At 45.7% G+C, this 18,045-nt stretch overlaps 1 protein-coding gene across 1 annotated transcript in view; it reads left to right on the top strand.

Annotated features, from left to right (window-relative positions):
• Window positions 1-18,045, top strand: part of CACNA1C (calcium voltage-gated channel subunit alpha1 C) — a 627,765-nt gene that overhangs the window by 468,254 nt on the left and 141,466 nt on the right. Inside the window, exons 10-11 of the mRNA XM_045830427.1 lie at window positions 6,278-6,368; window positions 13,759-13,785. Coding sequence (XP_045686383.1) covers window positions 6,278-6,368; window positions 13,759-13,785 — 118 coding nt within the window. The remainder of the gene's footprint in view (window positions 1-6,277; window positions 6,369-13,758; window positions 13,786-18,045) is intronic.

Below are 18,045 nucleotides of genomic sequence, written 5' to 3' on the forward strand. Positions count from 1 at the left end.
ACCACTGGAGAAGTTCAGGGTGCATGGAAAATGCCTTCATCTACTGCCTGGGGTGTCTGGCCCTGGTGCACCAACACTCTCCCAATAAGAGGAGACAAAAGATTGACAGCAGTTGATGAGTCCTCTGCTCTTGGCTAATGAGGCTACCAGCTAAGTTCCAGAATGAAGACTGGGAAATCTCAAGAGAAGCCAGTCATTTTTGCTGCCAGTCAAACAGGGCACTGCAAAGGCCCCTCCCCAAACAAAGTCAAAACTGTTTTGTGTGACCCAAGATTTTAGAACTAGGCAGATTTCCTCCATCTCTCCCCAAGTTCATTCCTCATTCCCTCAATGGAGCTTTGCTCTAGCGTCACTCAGTCAATTACGCTGCATAAAAAGATCTGAGACAGAAGGCCTCAAGAAACAAGGCCAGATATTTTATGAGTGGATGCTTCTCCACATGTCCCCTTCAGCCTCAGGGATGGGAAGGATGGGGGGAGGGAAGGAGAGGAGGAGGAAAAAGAGAGTAAAGGGCGGAATACCTAAGAAGATTTTGCTTCCAGTTTCCATTGCAGATTGATTGTAAGTAACCTTAGTGACTTCCTTTGTCTCTGTCAATACTGAAGCTGCTCTTACTTTCAAACCTTGGCCCCTTCTGAAGTCATTTTTCATTCATGTTAGTTTGGCCATCTTTGGGCACACATGTTATATCATGTTTATGTCATGTTGTCTAAATAAGGTCTAATTTCTTGCTATGGAAAACATGAGTATTAACACACTGGAATAGCCTGGAGCAGACCATGTGGAGATTTGTTTTAAGCAGCATGAGAACCTGACTGGAGATAATCACTAGTTTCATAGAGGATTGTGTGCTATGAGCCTGTCCTTTCTCTGTTGCCCACAGCTGCAGAAAGGCTTGCCAGCTGATCTGTGCAGCCATGTATTCTAAGCATTTCCTGGCATTTAATAGAGGGTTCCTAAATTTTAGTGAATAAACCCTTGGAGGATTTGCAAACCCAGACATACCAGGGAACATCCATCTTCACAGCAGCTTAGATCTAGTGCTCCTCTCCCAGTACAATTCTTGTGATTTCCAGTTTCAGGAGATTATCTCGTGTCAGTTGTGGCTTATTAGAATCCCCCCGCCCTGTATCTGCACAACTATTCTCCAAATAGGTCAGGGGAGGCATTGGTTACTGAGAGAAAAGAACTGTGCATCTCCACTAAGACACAGAAATTGTCCTAGTAAGCACCATTGCAAGCAAGAGTTGCCACCAAGAGTAGATGTTTGGAGGGAAGATGACACTAATTCAAGATGTAATCAGTTGTTGGCAAGATGAAGTCTAGACAATTCATATTGTAGCCATTGGTGATATTACTAAATAGGTAATTATGTTATTCACCCCCTGCAATGGCAGCTGTTAATTACTGTTTCATTAGAATCTCATTTTCTTTTTGAATCTTCTCAGTAGAAGCCAAGGGACAAGAGAGCCCTGAGACCCAGATTTGATCCTCAGTACCTAGTAACAAAGAAGTTAGAAAGTCAGAAAACTAGCTTTGTCTCTAGTGGCCTTTCCCCTCATTCTTCCTAAATCCATTCAATGAGGCACGTTTCATTCTACAGAGGGTATATTATTACCACATTTTCTGCAGATGAGCAGACATCAAGCTTCCCTTCTCAAAGCATCCAGACAGGGGGCTGCCTGTAGAGGAGAGGTGCCTCTGGGCACCTAGGTTCTTTGCCATCTTTCTGTCTTGATTTATATCCAGTTCAACATCTGTGTATCCCAAAGGGGAGTCAGGCTGTCCATCTCATCCCCAGACTTAGTATCCAGCATTTATAATTCTCAACTTTCAACTGTTTGGGCACCCAGTTTTCAAGAAGGAATCCAAGTTCATCTCTCTAGGGTAGCAAGTCCCTTAAAGAATCAGCTATGATCCTGCTGTCTAATCCCTTAGTAATGGGAACATAACTGCATCTTTACTCATCTTATTTGCTTCTTCATTTCAGCACAGAATCTTCGTATAACTTCACCCAAAAGAGCAGATCTAGTGGGGACTGCTGCCTGTCGTCAGGGGAGAGGATTTAGATGCTCTGCAAATCACTCTCCCCACAGGTGGTTGCCAACTTTGCCCACAGGAAAGACAAGTCCTGGTCAGATTCAATGGTTTTATCAAGCTCTTTCTATTGTTTTTAAAGTTATCCTACAGTTATTTCTGAAGTTGAACAAGATGGCAAAATATTGATGTAAAAGCCAAAAGTTGGATAACGCTTCTGTATAGCAGGTCACAGGTCCCTGGCTTTTCATCATTGGTCAGGGTTCCCACCCCCCACCCCACCCAGACAACTGTGTGAACAGAAACTTGGTGACTGGAAGGCTGTTGTTCATCCTCCTGAATAGAAGGCCCCTCATGAGATGTTCACTTGAGTGGCTGTTATCATTCTAAACTGAGACGTATCTTCTTTTCCTGAAGGCAAATTTGAGCCAAGTCATTCATTTCAGTTCCTAGCTCTCAGTGTTTTTTCAAATAGGATTTTTCAGAAGAGAAAAAAAAAAACAATACTCATCATTGTGAAGTTGATGCTTATTCCAAGTTTTGTCTTTTAAGATGTGTGTTTGGGAAATAGCCCTTTACACAGGTTAAAAATAAACCTGACTCTTTTCATTCACAAGCCAGCGTTCAGTATTTTCACTAACAAGTAGCATTCAAGGATGTTCATTGGACATCATCTGAGTTCTGGGGGGGAGAGGATGAGATAAAGAAGCATCTAAAGCTTGGATTGACCTTCCCTTTATGCCCTTTGCTGGAACTGAGGGGGACACTACTACCCATTCCTGATCAGGGCACATGCTTCCATTCATGAGTGGTAGGAGATTTCCCACCTCACTCTCCAGCCATGACCTTGCCTGACTCCCCACTTACCCAGCACCCTCCACGGGGCCTGCTGGAGGCACAGTTCTATCAAAGGGAGTGGGAAAATTCTCTGACTCGGGAATTAGCTAAAGCATTTGATATCCAGAACTCAAAGTCCATGGCAGAATACTGAGCTCCCCCTGTTACACTTGCAACAATCAGTGTTTTTACACTCCCACCAGCACCCCCTCTTCAGCTACAGCCTAGGCCTGAGAGAAGAATAAGAAAGAATACAGAATTCTTTCTTATATACAAACCTCCTCAAAAGACCACCCATTGACAAGCTATTGAGCAATTTGTTTGCCTCTTTAAACCTTTTAAAAATAGATGCATATATGTTAGTGATGTGATCATGCCTGAGGCACCTGGTAGGTCTTTACTAAATGGAATTGAATGATTGAATTGGACAAAGGGCCGAGTAGACCCACTGTTCTTTTCCACCTGTAAGTGAATCCACTGCAGGTGGGGAAGAAGTCCAGTCACCTGGCTGCTGGGTAGGGGCAAAGGGGGACACCAATTTGATTTTAGCAGTTACCCCACTGGAGCCTGCAAAAGGGCATCTCCCAAAGGAGGCCACAGGGGTGTGGGGTGGTCCCTCCTAGGAAGCCCTCTCTCCAAGCCACTAACTAGATAGACCAGTGTAGAGTGAAGCCTCTGCTAGAGTAGCTCCTTCTCCCCAGCATCCATCATTTGTTTCATATCATTAGTTCATGTGATTTGGGGTTTTGGTTCTATTTTATTATGTTTTCTTACTTGTTTTGGTGTACTGCTTTTTACAATTTTTTAATTTATTTTTGGAGATGAAAATGGATGTTCTATGTGAAAGCTGAGTTCTGTTTCTTTCTTTTGCCCGTGGCTGACTGCATGCTCTCTGTTGATGTCTTGTTCCTGGTTCTTGAAAATGACCATCTTGTCTGTGAAAGGAGGAGCTCCAGCAGGCTTGCTTGATCAGAAGAAAGGGAAGTTTGCTTGGTTTAGTCACTCTACAGAAACCCATGGTAATGTTCTTCTGTGCTCTCTGTGTGTAAAATAAATGTCTGTTGCTATATACCAGGCTGGATGGGAGGGTATTTTTCTTGATGGCTTGTGGTGCAGTGGTTGTGTGTGTATGTGTATGTATGTGTGTGTTTTTGTGAGGAGATGTCAATGTGTCTCATTCACAGCCACTGCCTTGTCATCTCTTTGTATCTATAAAGTCAGCAGATGTGATAATCAGTAGCTATTCCATCATGGAATCTTTCCTTTGGATAGTGCCAGCCATGATTAAGGTAACTGTAAATGCCAGCTTGGTACTGGTACAGGCAGTGCCTTGATTTAGCAGGTTATATGGTCCTTCCTAATGCCCAGGCCTGCCTCCTCCTAATTTGGTTGTCTTTCCACACCTAGCACCACCACCATCACATTACTCCATAGCTAAGGGGCTTTCTGGGAGCAAAGTGTCACAAAGTGAGATAGATTTTTGTGCACAGCTCAGCTCTTTAAATAATGATAGCTGAAGAGTTAAAGGAGTCTTCGGTCAGAAATGGCCGCAGATAGATGGATTGAAGACTGAAGGTTCTTCTTTTATATTACTTCTTCATTAATGGGCATGGAGTAAAGAATTCTGGAAAGCTCTGAAAGTCTATCTTCCCAGCTCCCAGTGCTAGTCAGGTCTTGCTGACCAGCTCCCTCAAACTTGAGGATGCGAAGTTGTGACATTCAGCACTACCATTTGGCTACTCACCATGCTGCAATGAGGCCCCCCAGCCTGATTTAGCTTTAAGAACCTCAACCATCCTAGATTGTAGGGAAGGGGGTTGATCAGCACAGGGATGGTCTAGCTGAGCCTGGTGCAGAGGTCCTGACACTCGGCTCCAGTCCAAATCCCAAACACTGTGTCCCTGGCATCTGTCCCTTCCTTAGACCTCACCTTCCTATCCTGTGATTTGAAGGGGACAAGGTAGAGCTAAATAATATCTAAAGTCCCATCCAGCTCTAAACGTCTTTAAAATGGCATCTAGATTTCTTGTTATCCAACTTTGTTGAAAATGAGTCCTAAGGTTCAGAAGTCTCTCATGTATGACAGTCAAACCACAGGGTAAGTTATGGGCTTTATTTTTGTATCTTCAGTATTCTTGAAATGAGTCTTCTCACCTGCCCATCTTGTGTTCATCCACAAGAGAAGAAACTGAGAAAAATTCATGTTCAGCAACATTATCCAGTAGAAGTCTTTTCCTGGGCTGTGGCCCCACATCACCTGATGCCATACCCTCACTAGCTGCAGATTCTTTGGCTGCTGTGGGCTAGTGATTTCTCTCCACATGAGGAGTTGTGTTCTGCGAGAAAAGTTGAACCAGGACCCATGCTGGATGGCTACCCTAGCGAACAAGGGTTGGCACAAAAACTCATTGATATGTCATATTAAAAGGGTAGAAAAGAATTTTCTTGAGGTAAATTTTTATTTGGAATTAAAAAAACAATAGTAAAAGAAATGGCTTCTTCTAAGCCATGAAATGGGCTCCAAGGAAAAAAGTCCTGCTGGTCTGGAAATGCAGCCCCTGCCACCTCAGGAAGAGACTGGAGATGGATGGGAGGTTGGTGCTAGCAGAAATAGATGGTTCATATCCCAAGTTAGCCTGCTGAGGTGGGCATCTCAAGGTCACTGGAAGGGGAGATTGTGTCCCTGCAGTCTATCTTCAAGCCAAATGTGAACCGGGTTTGGTGGATTCTTCCCTTCTGAGGTCTTCAGTGTTAGTTTGAATACCAGTGCCTGATTCTGCCTGAGTTCTCTGTCAGGCCCTGTCCTGGACGTAACAGACTCGGGCCTCAATGTGCACCATAGGTAAGGGTCTTCCTCCAAATCTAGCTCAAAGTTCATGCAGGCAGTAGAAATGCCCTTTCTACAAATGAGCTGGACTCTCAGTTTGGGACCCTCACCTTAGAATTGGTGGGTGGAACAAATAAGGAATAAAATATTTTCAGGAAAGCTTCCCATTTTATGGCAAGTAGTGGATGCAAATGGAAAAGCTCCCACAGCCTCTCCTATGGCAGAGTTGAGGGTAGTGAAAGGTTCAATGGTGAGTGTTCTCAGGATGTCTCCTATAAGGTAAATGATCTTATCACCAGGTTTCCTTCCACATTCCACTAGTTTAAAGTGTCCTTGGCAGCATAGCTTACCCTATGCTGAGCAGCAGCCATGTCATTCCCTCACAGAAACCCCACGCCTGGCCAGGGCCTCAGCCTGCTCTCAGCAGCACCCCTATTCCTCACCAGCAGGTGCTACTGGCTCTCCTCCTCCCAACAGCGCTCCTCCTGGGATTGCGCATACTGCAGACTAATACTCTTCTCTCCCTGTCTCTTCCCTGTTCTCATGCCTTGTTCTGCATCCCTTTGACTCTTGCAGTGAGCATGCCCACAAGTGAGACGGAGTCTGTCAACACTGAGAATGTGGCTGGCGGTGACATCGAAGGAGAAAACTGTGGGGCCAGGCTGGCGTGAGTAGGCACGGCGAGCCCAGGGGCTGGGCTTTTGTGGGGGCACGGGCAGGGCAGCTGCTCCTGAAGTCAGAATGGGATGGCTCATCGCTGGGAAGGGCGGAGTTCAGAGCACAGCAAAGAACTGAAACCTGTGTGGGGAGTGGAGGGTGCTGGTGTGACCACAGCCCCTAGGCAGTGGTAATGGGTCTTAAATTGAGACTGCTCCTCAATTGTGAGGCTCCAGCTCTTGGATCTTGAGGTCCTTTCCACCACATCAGAGAAATACAGAGTGTGTGTGTTGGGACAGGGGGTGTTGAGGGTGTCTCTGAAGCCTTTTTCTCCCCAGCCCCTCCCACCCCCTTTCACAAGAGACAGCTGTGATAGGGTCCCTGGGTCCTGTTAACCACCCTTTCCGTTTTGATAAAGGTGACCTGGAAGCAAGGCAAAGAGATAAGAAAATATACTGCAAGATGATAAACATGTTGGTTTACCTGCATCTCTAAGTTATCCATCTGGTGAACGGAAACAGATACCTGAAATGCAGACTTGAGTTAATAAACTCACCCGTGCTTAGCTTAGACTGTGGCTGACTCCTCTAACATAAGCCCCAGCTCAGATGTGCAAGACTTCCCTTTCCCAGGCCCTGGCTTCAGCAAGCTGACTTTGGCCTGAGACGGTGCCAGGTGTGAGGAGAAACAGTCCACACATGGATTATCACAATCACCTAGCTTAGTTCAATCTTGAAAATGGAAACCAGTAGTCAGTCCCAGGAAATGTTCCCTTCAAAAGGAAGGGATGGGGGAATGGTCTACCTGCTAAAAATAAACCTAGAGCATGAGGCCTTCCCCTGGACAAGTCAGGTTCCATTTCAGGAGGCATGAACACTATAGGCACACCCAGATGCTGATAGGCACTGCAAACAGCAGGCTCTGAGGAGGGCCAGTCTCAAAAAAAGTGAGTTTCTAAGTCACTCCATCAGAAGAAAGATGTCTTATTTTACCCTTCCCCTGCGAAATGACTCCACAGTCTGGGCAAACCCAACCCTTTTTAAAAGGTTAGCTGAGTCTAAACATAAGCACACCAGCCTTAAGAATGGCCTCCGAGCCAAAGGAGAAGGGAATCGCTACTTAGGAACGGACCAGCTCTTGCAACTTCTGTTTCCAGGGTTCACAGGGCCTTCAGAATCACTCACTCTGACAGTGGCACCAGGGAGTCTGCACTGCAGGTTTCTCAGCATTGTCGGGAAGCAGTTATTGTCAAATGTTGTTAAAATACAGTGCTAATTACATTTTAAGCAGAAGTCCAAGCCTCTTTTCCCTTCTCTTCTGTTGGAACCATATAAAACAAGCAATTGAGTTTCTAAAGCGGGCCCCAGTCAGTTACACTAGGGACATGCAGATTGCAGGCCTTCAGAGTCCATCAGTTCTAGGTGTTTCTGTGATCCTGACACCAAGGAGGGTTGGAGAGAAAATGACTGAGGACCCTGCACCTCTAGCTTTTGGGCCTGGCCCAAGTCACAGACCAGGAGGGATTGGAGAACTGGAAGGACGTCACTGGACAGTGTGTTTCAGGAGAGCGGGAGGTTGTGTTGGAAGAGTATGATTGCCCCCCACAGAGAGAAGCTGGCAGTCTCCCTTGTATATCTGTCATTGCCTTGAGGACACACTCTGCAAGCTCCAGGAGCTCTGTAGAAATGGTCCCTGTTATTCCCATGAATGTCCACATATATAGAGCTGTGCTATACATACAAGATAGCTGGTCACAGTGCCAGAATTATAATATGTACTTAATAAATTATGGTCTTCCTCCATCTCCCACCCACCACCTGCCCCACTTCAGACAATGATGGCATGAGACGGCCAGCATTCCTGGTGGTAGAGACAGTGTGAGAACAGGCTGGGGGCTGAGAGTAGGTATGTGGTGAGGAGACAGTGTGAGGCTAGTTGTGTAGTAAGATGAGGTCTGAGTCCAGGTAAGGCTTTATATGAAGTGAGAGGCCAGGATGTAGATGGTTCTTGAGAGGGGCAGGCAGAGAGAAAGAAATGGCAATGTGATACTTGGGGTGAAGGAGGCAGGTGAGAAGACAAGTGACGCAGAAGGAGGAGCCATCAAAGTTTGGGGACCGAACGCGATAAGGATGCTGAAGTGCCATCTGAGGCAGGGCCAACCCGAGGGACTTGCAGGGATCACACAGCAAGCCGTGGAAGTCCGAGATCCAGCTTCGAGTAGGGATGGAGTCACATATTTGAGGTTATCAGTATAAAAAATATTCATGAGGTCCTAGAACAATGCTTGTTCATAGAGGAATGAAGGGACATGGACATACAGAAGAATCAGAAGAAGTAAATGAAACAGACAAAGAGGTGTTAGGGGAACTGACAGCAACACTTGCTTGGAAACCATGGGAGGAACAATTTCAAGACACAGCTCTCTATTTGTACACTCTATCAGTAGTGTGCCCAGCTTGGAGCTAGGCGAAGGAGGTACAGAGCAGCAGAGAAAATTGACACCCTCACTAGAGCTCACAATCTGATAGAACACTGTCATACATAAGTAAATAAGTCATTAAAGTTGGGGTGAGTGTTAAGAAGAAAAAGTAACTGTAATGTGGGGTTAATGACCCAGGGAGAGACCTGATTTAGACTGGCAGGTTAGGAACAGTCCTGTGAAGAAATAAAACTTCATCTGAGAACTGAAGGATTGAACATACATCACTGAGGTGAAGAGTAAGGAAGAATGTTCCAATCAGAGGCAACAGTGCATTTCCAGGCCCTTGGGTGGAAGAATGGAGAGAAGGCCAGTTTTGCCAGTGTGGCATGAATGGAGACTGGAGAGCCAAGTCTGGAGATGGAGCGGGGCCTGGTAGAGCCGTTGATGATCTTGGTCTTGTCATAGGACTGTGAGAAATCATGGAATGTGGAGCTGGTTGATTTGGTTAGTTTTGCATTCTCGAGGGATCACTTTGATGTGAAGAAAAGAATGAGAAGGAGTGAGGCCAGGAGGGAAGCAGGCTCCCAGTGAAGCGGCCTCAGAGCAGTCACCGAGGTATGAGATGACACTGGCTCAGGCCAGAGTCCCCTTCGTGAAGGAGCAGAGGGGGTGGGCTCTGTGTGTTCGGGAGCTGTACTCTAAAGACTTGGCTGTAGCATCTGGAGTTGCAGCAAAGGAGAGGGTGTGGAAATGAGCCAGCACAAGTGGGGCCTAGGAGGGAGAGAAGAAAAAGGAGCATAGAAAGAGGCTTGTTTTCATGAGAGTAAAGAGTGGGGTGATCTTTAAGTCAAAAAAGAAGTCTATGCAAGGGAGGAGCTAAAGGCTCTGGAATGGAAATGAGGGCTTCTGGGGAAAGAAACTGTTTAAGAAGGCAGGGGTTGGGGGGGCGGTGTTGACTTTAAGGACAGAGTTGGAGGAACTAGATTCATACAGGAAGAAGGAGCTCATTTACCCTGGGACTAATTGGAAATGGAAAAAGAGACCTGGTATCAGGAGTGCTAAGGTCTAGTGCTAACCAATCAACCAAAGCACTTCTGCTCTGAGTCTCAGTCTGGTGCTCTGGGAGAGGAAGGTGCTCTCAGAAGAGGCCTAGGGCTTCTAGAACCATCTGTGGGGCGACTACAGAAGACCACTTTTGCCTCTTTTACACATTGGGCTTCCATGTAAGATTTCATATGAGTAAAACATCATACCACTTGGTAAATTGCAAACCATAGATCCAGTGGTATCTAAGGGTCCTTCCCAGCTCTCAAAGCCTACAGTTCTCCGAAGAATATAGAATTAAAAACAGGCTCTGCTGAAAAGAGTCAATGATAGGAGTCATACCAAATGACCTGTCATCTCATCACAGAAAGCGAGGGCTAGATGTCCTAAGAACCTGAAGGACAGTACAGGAGATTCAAATTAGTGAGTCACCAAACTAGTGAGGCCACAGATTGCTGAGCAGTTCCGAAGCCGCAGTGGAGGCTGACATTGTAAATGTGGAGTCAGCCTGTGGAACAATTTGACATATTTTTTGGCAGGCTCTGTAGCCTGGAAGCACTAAAAACAGACAGTGGTGTGGACCAGGGAGGGGTTTGCCAAGCAGGCCCGGCAGAAGGCCCAGGCAGCGTGGGAGTCTGCGTGGGGTGGAGGGCAGCACAGACATGACTGTGGGGCCAGGCTGAGAACTGGAGGTCAGGCCTGCCATTAGCCTGCAAGCCCGGAAGAGTGTGAGCGATATGATTGGGAGGGCCCAGCGAGGGCAACTACTGGATCCAGTGAAAGAGCAGGAGGGCTGATGGAGAAGACTCTGGCCAGAGATGTGGAACAACTGAGTCTAGTACCTAGTAGCAGAAGCAGTGCTCTGCAAACCCCAAGGAGCTGGGGTTTGACCTCCTAGTAATAACAGCCGTGGGTGGTGTTGCCATTATGGAGTCTAGGAGGTTCAGTCAGACATGTATCAGCCTGCATGGTGACTCCGATGCCATCTGATTTATGTCGAAAGCAAATTGGGACAATTCAGGCAAATACTACTTTCCATAGCAGGTAATAAACATACAGTGCTTGTTACTTTAGAAAGGGGAGGGAAGCTGAAAGTGTAAAGAGCTGCTAAGAAGTTCAAATATTTGTCCAAACACGACAAATGCAAATTGAGTGACAAAGCAAAACAAAGAAGAATTTTGGGTTTTTCTCTAATTTTGAATCTTAATGTCAAAGAAAATCTTGGTTTCCTAGAAGGTTTGTCCTGGAGGCGTGGGCAGAGAAAATATATTGGATCGGATGAACTCCAGGTCCAGCCCAGTGGAACTATTTTGATGGTCTTATGTGGTACACATTAACTTTTTCCACCTCTCTGCTCTTTAAGAACCCACTTGTTGGGCTCTTAGAATAGGGTAGGGTAGGGTGGAATAGAATAGAATAGAATAGAATAGAATAGAATAGAATAGAATAGAATAGAATAGAATAGAATAGAATAGAATAGAACAGAACAGAAAAGACATGATGAGAAAAGCCAATAAGCCTGAGCAAGCTGTGACTGCCCCATTGGGGTTTGCAGAAGCTGGAAGCCTCGACTGTTCAGTAGGAGGAAGCAATTGCCACATGTGGAAGAGCCCAGGGTGTGGAGTGGTGCTCTGACACAAAGCACCTGCCTACTCCCCGGCTTGGCTTGCTGACTCATACAGGAGACCAATGTGACCCACTTTGCAAACCCTGAGCCAATAGTTACCTCCCAGGAAGTGCAGGGCTGCAGAGCATTGGGGTCCTCTGTTTTCATGAAGTGGAATTCCTGTACAGGGAGAATGAGGAATCAGGCACTTGAGGTTTAGGAGACTTCTAACCTCAGCTCTCCAAGGGCCAGGGTTTTCCTTTGCCTCCAGAGACATGCCACTTGAACAGTACCCTCCCCCTCCTCAAGTGGGGATGCTTAAGTAATATGGTACTTAAAAAGGGACAAATGTTTTAGACTCAAAAAACATGAACTCACAATCCTGAGACCAGCAACAACAAAAATCAGTCTTCAAGTGTGGTATCCAGAGTTATACATCAGGACTTGTAACTAAGTGTAAAAGGAAGTTGTGCTCCATTTCCTCCTTTTTAGAATGTGCCAGAATGCCCAGTAAGGACCCTTAGCTGATGACCATGCTTAAACTCAGCTCCGGTCCTCTCCTCAGTCAGCCACCCCTCACCCTGATCCTTCCCTGTGCCCACCTCTCTTAGTCATTTCTTTGGGAGACATGAACATGCAGATTTCAGTTTCCCCATGTGGTAGTTTTGAACAACCCATTTTTCTTATGATTCACCTGGACTGAGAGAGAGAGAGAGCCTCATGGGGAAGGGCCAGTGGTCCACACTGAAGGGCCCCTCAGAGAGGTCACTGAGAGAAGGCCGAGGGCCGGGCCAGGCTCTGCAGACAGAATCACAGGGATCATGATCGTCTGCATTGGCTTGTGTTTACACCCAGCAGTGTGAGCTGCCCAAAAGCAAGCCTAGGGCAGACCTGGAAGGTGCCATGCTCAGCATGGCCCTGCTGCAGAACAGAGCACCCTGACTCCCCTGACTCCCCACCACCAATTAGCACCTGGAAAATATTTGTTTCCCCATTAAACTGTGGCTCTAAATAAAATGCTGCCCTGGCTCCCCTTCCCCCTCCCACATGCTTTGTTAACATGTGATTAAACCCTCCAGCCCTGGCAGGCAGTCGTTGGAGGCGGGAAAAAGGTTATTAGCTAACGGTTCAGAGCAGTAAAGGCACTTGGCTCAGATCCTCAGTGCCCCAGAGATATAATTATCTCATGCTCGATGGCTTTGCCACCTGTCACATCTTCTGGTTTAATTTTTTTAATAAAAAGACAATGAGATGGGTTGTTTTCTTGCTATGCAGCAGAGCTCACTTTGTGCTGAGCTGGGATGACACAGGCTCACAGCAGTTGCCTCCCAAGTCCCTGTTCCTGTTTTCTCTCGGTGTCTCTCTCTCTCTGCTGCCATCTCCATCCCTTTTCCCACCTCTGACTTGCATTCTGCCCCTTTCTGCACATCCACCTGCAACCTCTGCAGTGTTTCCTCCCTCTACACTAAGCCTTTCTGACACATGGCCTTCAGTATTTTGTCTCATGTGCCTGCACTGTCCCCTTTCTCTCTTTACCTATCTGTTCCCCTTCCGTTCTCTCTCTTTCTCTCCCTCTTCCAACCTGCCTCTATCTAGCCTTCCCTGGACTCTTCTATCAGAACTAGGTTGTCTTAGGGCCTCCTTGAAGGTTTCACCTTTCAGTGGACCCTCCCCCATACACTGACCTTCGAATCTGCCACCAACACACCTGCCCTGTGCTCCTGTCCCAAAGTCCCCCAGGGTCTTCTGGGCACCACATGACTGTCTGTATGCTGTGTTTCTCCCCAGGGCCTGTGACTGTTTCTTTAGGCCCAGTTTGCTGGCCTCAGGCCAGGACATTATTGGCCTTTCCATTTCCTGCTGGCTCCTTTTGCCCATCTTCACCTTGTATCAAGCATTGGCCATGCTCCTGCTCAGACAGTGTGGGGTGTGTACTGATGGGTTTCTGCCTGTGGCTTCTGACTGGTGGGATCCTGCCTCCCTGTCTCTGTGGCTCCTCTCAAGGTGCAGCACTCCTAACATGCTGCCTAACCTGACCTCATAGAACCTCACAGTAGACTCTCGTCTTCAGAACATGGGCTCTCCCTCTCCACTTAGAAGACACGAGATTTGTAGACTTCTCAGCAGGGCCAACCCTCAGTCTTTACATTCAAATGCACGAACACATGAGAAGATGCTGACAAATAGGGTTCTCTCTCTCCAGAGTTATTCTGAGTCACAGCACACATCCATCCAGTGCCCATATATAGGCATCAGGGGACATCAAACTTCTCTGGCATTGCTGAACACCCTTGAAATGCTTGCTAATGTCTCCTTTTCCTCTTTCAGCCACCGGATCTCCAAGTCGAAGTTCAGGTAAGTGAGATACATGCTACTCTTCTTTCCTTCTGCCCGTCATCTCTATCTCAGCCACCCCACCAGGTGGGCAGTAGAGTTAGGCATGTTCTTCAAAGGAGTTAGCTGTCAAGAAGAGTTTTTTGGGTCACATCAAGCAAATAACTCAGGGAATGATATTTATTGAATTATCTTTGTCAATCTTTTTGGTAGCACATCCCAAAGCTGTGAGACCTAGTGTGTCTCCTTACCTTGTAAGTTGAAGTCCAGGTAAAATAAATGTAATGTGGATGCTTGCTAATCTTCCTGACTGCTTCATGTTCATGGACACAGTGAGATATGAACTTTAAGGGTTATGGAAGGCACCCAGGATCGCCACACTGCTGGGCTTCAAAACCTTCCACAGGGGCTATGGTCTTCAGCTCCCTCTGCCTTTCTGCCTCACTTCCCACACTTCCCTGCACCTACCCTTGGTTCCAACCACATGGAACTTGCATTCACTGGAATGTTCCCTGTCCTGTCACACATATGTCAGGGCCTTTGCCTGGAGCCTCCTTCCTGAATCACTGTGTCCCCATGTCTTTGTCAGGAGAATTCAGATTTTGTTAAGAACCTCAAATGTTACCACATCAATGACATCTGCAAATTCCCCAGGGGAGATTACTCACCCCCCTCCAATTCCCCTAGTGCTTTGCTCATACTAATATCATAGCACTTACCACACTATGTACTAATTATTGGCTCACAAGCCCATTTCCCTCAATAGACTCTGCATTCCCCAGAGGTATTACTTTGAGAGAGTCTGCTAAGTTCCTGGCCAGTGGTGGGCTGCTCGTACGTACATGTGTGTTGAATGGATAGATATGTAGAGAGTGCATTTACTACCACAAAGCTTGTATACATCCAAAAACATTGATGGTTTATGTCTTAATTGGCCTATTCTTGTTTCCCTGGCTTCACCTACTATGTAGCTGGAGTGTAAATAATACTGAATTTTAGTTCAACTGGGTAAATGTAACCCAATGGTGTATTTTAAATAGTCCCTTAAGGTAAAAGTATTCAGTTTCTCATATTTTCTCTTTCCCAGCACCTCTCCAGCCTGGAATCTGGATGCATGGGGGCAGGGGACTTCAAAGCCCCGGGAGGTGAATAGGGCTTGGGGAGGACTGGTCCTGGAATGCCCCCTGAGTCCTCTGCTTATCTCTGCTGTGCAGTAGCTAGTCTGAGCTGCTGTCTGAGCTGCTTCCTGCTGAGGCACAGCAGGCCCATCTGGTTTGGGCATCCACCATTGGAACCCATGCCCCACCCCCCCCATATTGGCATCTGATCTTAAAATATCCACCTCTGTTCTCTGACCCCCAAACTCTGTTGGTCCACTGACATTAGCACCTCATACCCCACGTGAGTGCACAGACCCCCTTCCGGGTCTCCCATACTCCATGAACGAGCTATGGGGAACCTGGAACACTAAGCAGGCTCACCTACCTACCTGCCTCCCACCACCGTCTCTGCACCAGCCTAGACAGAGCTCTAAACCAGTGGCTGGCATTCTCCCAGGGTTCTGCAGACCCTCTGTATGCATCCAGTAGAGGCTGCCAACTGGCCCCACTATCCCTGGGGCTCCATGGGGCTCCTGTGTGTTTCTAAAGCAGGCTTCTCTAAGCCTTTGGGGCTGGACCCCCAGGACTCCAGTATCTGCTTCCTCCTCAACTTCTGACCCTTCTTTCTCCCATATTTCCACTGGAACTGGAAAATGCTGGCTTTTCTCTCCTTCTTTCTCTTAAGACCTGCTTTACATTAAAAAAAAAAATCTAGGGCCAAGTATACCAGGCCTCACTCTTATTGCATGAAAGAGAGCCCTAGGAATGTAAATGTCCTTTTTTTTCTTTTTTTTTTTTTTTTTTAGATTTATTTATTTATTTATTTTTAGAGAGGGAAGGGAGGGAGATAGAGAGAGAGAAGCATCAATGTGTGGTTGCTGGGGGTCATGGCCTACAACCCAGGCAGTGCGCCCTGACTGGGAATCGAACCTGCAACACTTTGGTTCGCAGCCTGAGCTCAATCCACTGAACTATGCCAGCCAGGATGTAAATGTCCTTTTTCTTTCGATAATAATGCTTGGATTTTGCAGCTTTATCTCCTGTATCTGGGAATGTGGCTGGATCACAACAGGGACTGAATAAATGTAGGGTGGGCAAAAGTACATTTACAGTTGTTCATATGGAAAATAATTCAATAATCAATAATAATACAAGAATAAACTGTTTTGTGTACTCACAATTATAAACCTACTTTTGTCCACCCCTGTTATTTGTTGAGTGAATAAATGAATGAATGAACCTTGACACATACTCAAACAAAAAATCTAATTGGACAGCAAAGTTGAGAAAGCATTTTGTGCTTCTGATAATTCCAAAGACCCCACACATAGATTAAGAGTAAAGGGACAAAAATACATTTGAAAATATTTCCAAAATATCATTCTCATTACATGCAAATGAGTGAACCATAAATGAACAAATGAATGAGTTAAGGAATGAATCAACATGATCTAGAGGATGGAAGAAAAATTTCATGTTTGTATGGACTCAGTCTAATGAGAAATTACACAGGAGGCTCTGGGAACATTTTTTATTCAGTGATTTATGATGTAACCTGTGCTTTTGAAAAGAGGAAAGGAACAGTGGGCCCCTAAACTTCCAACTCTGCTCAGCCTTGAGACTTGGCTCTACCTGCTATATATTTAACCCCCTGTACACCAGCTATTTAACTTCTGGGAGGGGTTTCTCCCTCTGCAGTTTCTATTCAAGATACAAGAGAAATGCAGTGAGGAGACTTTGTATTCCCAGAAGACATATCACTGGTAGGTTGGCACTGTCATTGAACGCCTTTTCAGATGAGGCTACTGAGGCTGAGAGAGGCTAGGGCCACGTGGCTCTTCTATGGAGGGTCAGCCAGCACCCACACCCAAGACCCACACTGCTGACTACTGTGCCGTCCTACTGATGAGGTCTGTTTCTGCTTAGCTCTTGTATCCTGGGCTTGGGGAGGAAGCTCTATGGCAGTTCCGCTGCATGGAAATATAATGTGAGCCATACATGTACTTTTTACATTTTTCTAGTAGCTATGTTAAAAAATAAAAAGAAACTCTTAATATAAACTTAACCCACTGTTTCTAAAACATCATTTCAACTTTTAATTAATATAAAAATTATTGAGATATTTTACATTTAGTTTTTCATACTAAATCTTCGAAGTCCATTGTGTATTTTATGCTTGCTTCATGTCTTATTTGGAGTGGCCACATTTCAAGTGCTCAACAGCCATATGTGGCTAGTGGTCACTGCACCAGACAGTGTGGCCATAAAGGGTCTGGGCAGGTATCACATGGTGGCCTTCCAGTCTAGATTCTTTGGCCCACAGATGGTGTCTGTTTAGGAAATATCAAAGGCATCAATGAATTGGAAATGCCATCAAAATTGTCCAAGTACACCGGGGGCAGTTTTTGTGTAATGCGAAGGTTTCCACTACAGGTACAAGAAAAATCTGTCCTTGTATGTTCTCATTGTGGCAGCAAATATAGAATGAGAGAACATGGGAGAAAATCAAGGTTAGTTAATGCTGGGGGCTGGGGAGAGAATTTTTGCAACTCAGAAATAACCTTGTAAACAGTGTCTGTTTTAGTTCCCCATCCAAAGTATCTAAAATTTGAATTTAAAAAAGAAATCAAAGTATTCCTGATCATTTACTCAGTTTAACAATGGAAAATAACAAAATTTGAGCTTCAAATTGGCCTATGCTATTTGCAAAACTGAAAGATACAAAATTATAGTTTATTTAAAAGAAACACTGGAACAGAGCTTTTAGGGAAAATTCTGCAAATTAGTGACTTATAGTATCAGGAATTAGTTACAATAAGGAATTTTGCAACATTTGAGGCTCACTGTTCAGAATAGGATTTATTATTTTTAAAAAGATTTTAATTTATTTTTAGAGAGAGGGGAAGGGAGAGAAACATTGATATGTGGTTGCCTCTCATGCATCCTGACCGGGGACCTGGCCTGCAACCCAGGCATGTTCCCTGACTGGGATTCAAACTGAGGACCTCTTGGTTCGCAGGCTGGGACTCAATTCATTGAGCCACACAACCAGGGCCAGAATAGGATTTACATGGTTAGGGGACAAATAATTCTGAAAGTATTATGCAACTTGAAAGGATTAATCGGATAACCTGTTGAGGTTTCCAGATCTCTATTTTACAGAGTTTTAAAGTGGAACCCA

This window comes from Phyllostomus hastatus, unplaced genomic scaffold (genome assembly GCF_019186645.2).
Source record: "Phyllostomus hastatus isolate PE091 unplaced genomic scaffold, TTU_PhHast_1.1 phas_contig_152, whole genome shotgun sequence".
In the NCBI taxonomy this organism is placed as follows: domain Eukaryota; kingdom Metazoa; phylum Chordata; class Mammalia; order Chiroptera; family Phyllostomidae; genus Phyllostomus; species Phyllostomus hastatus.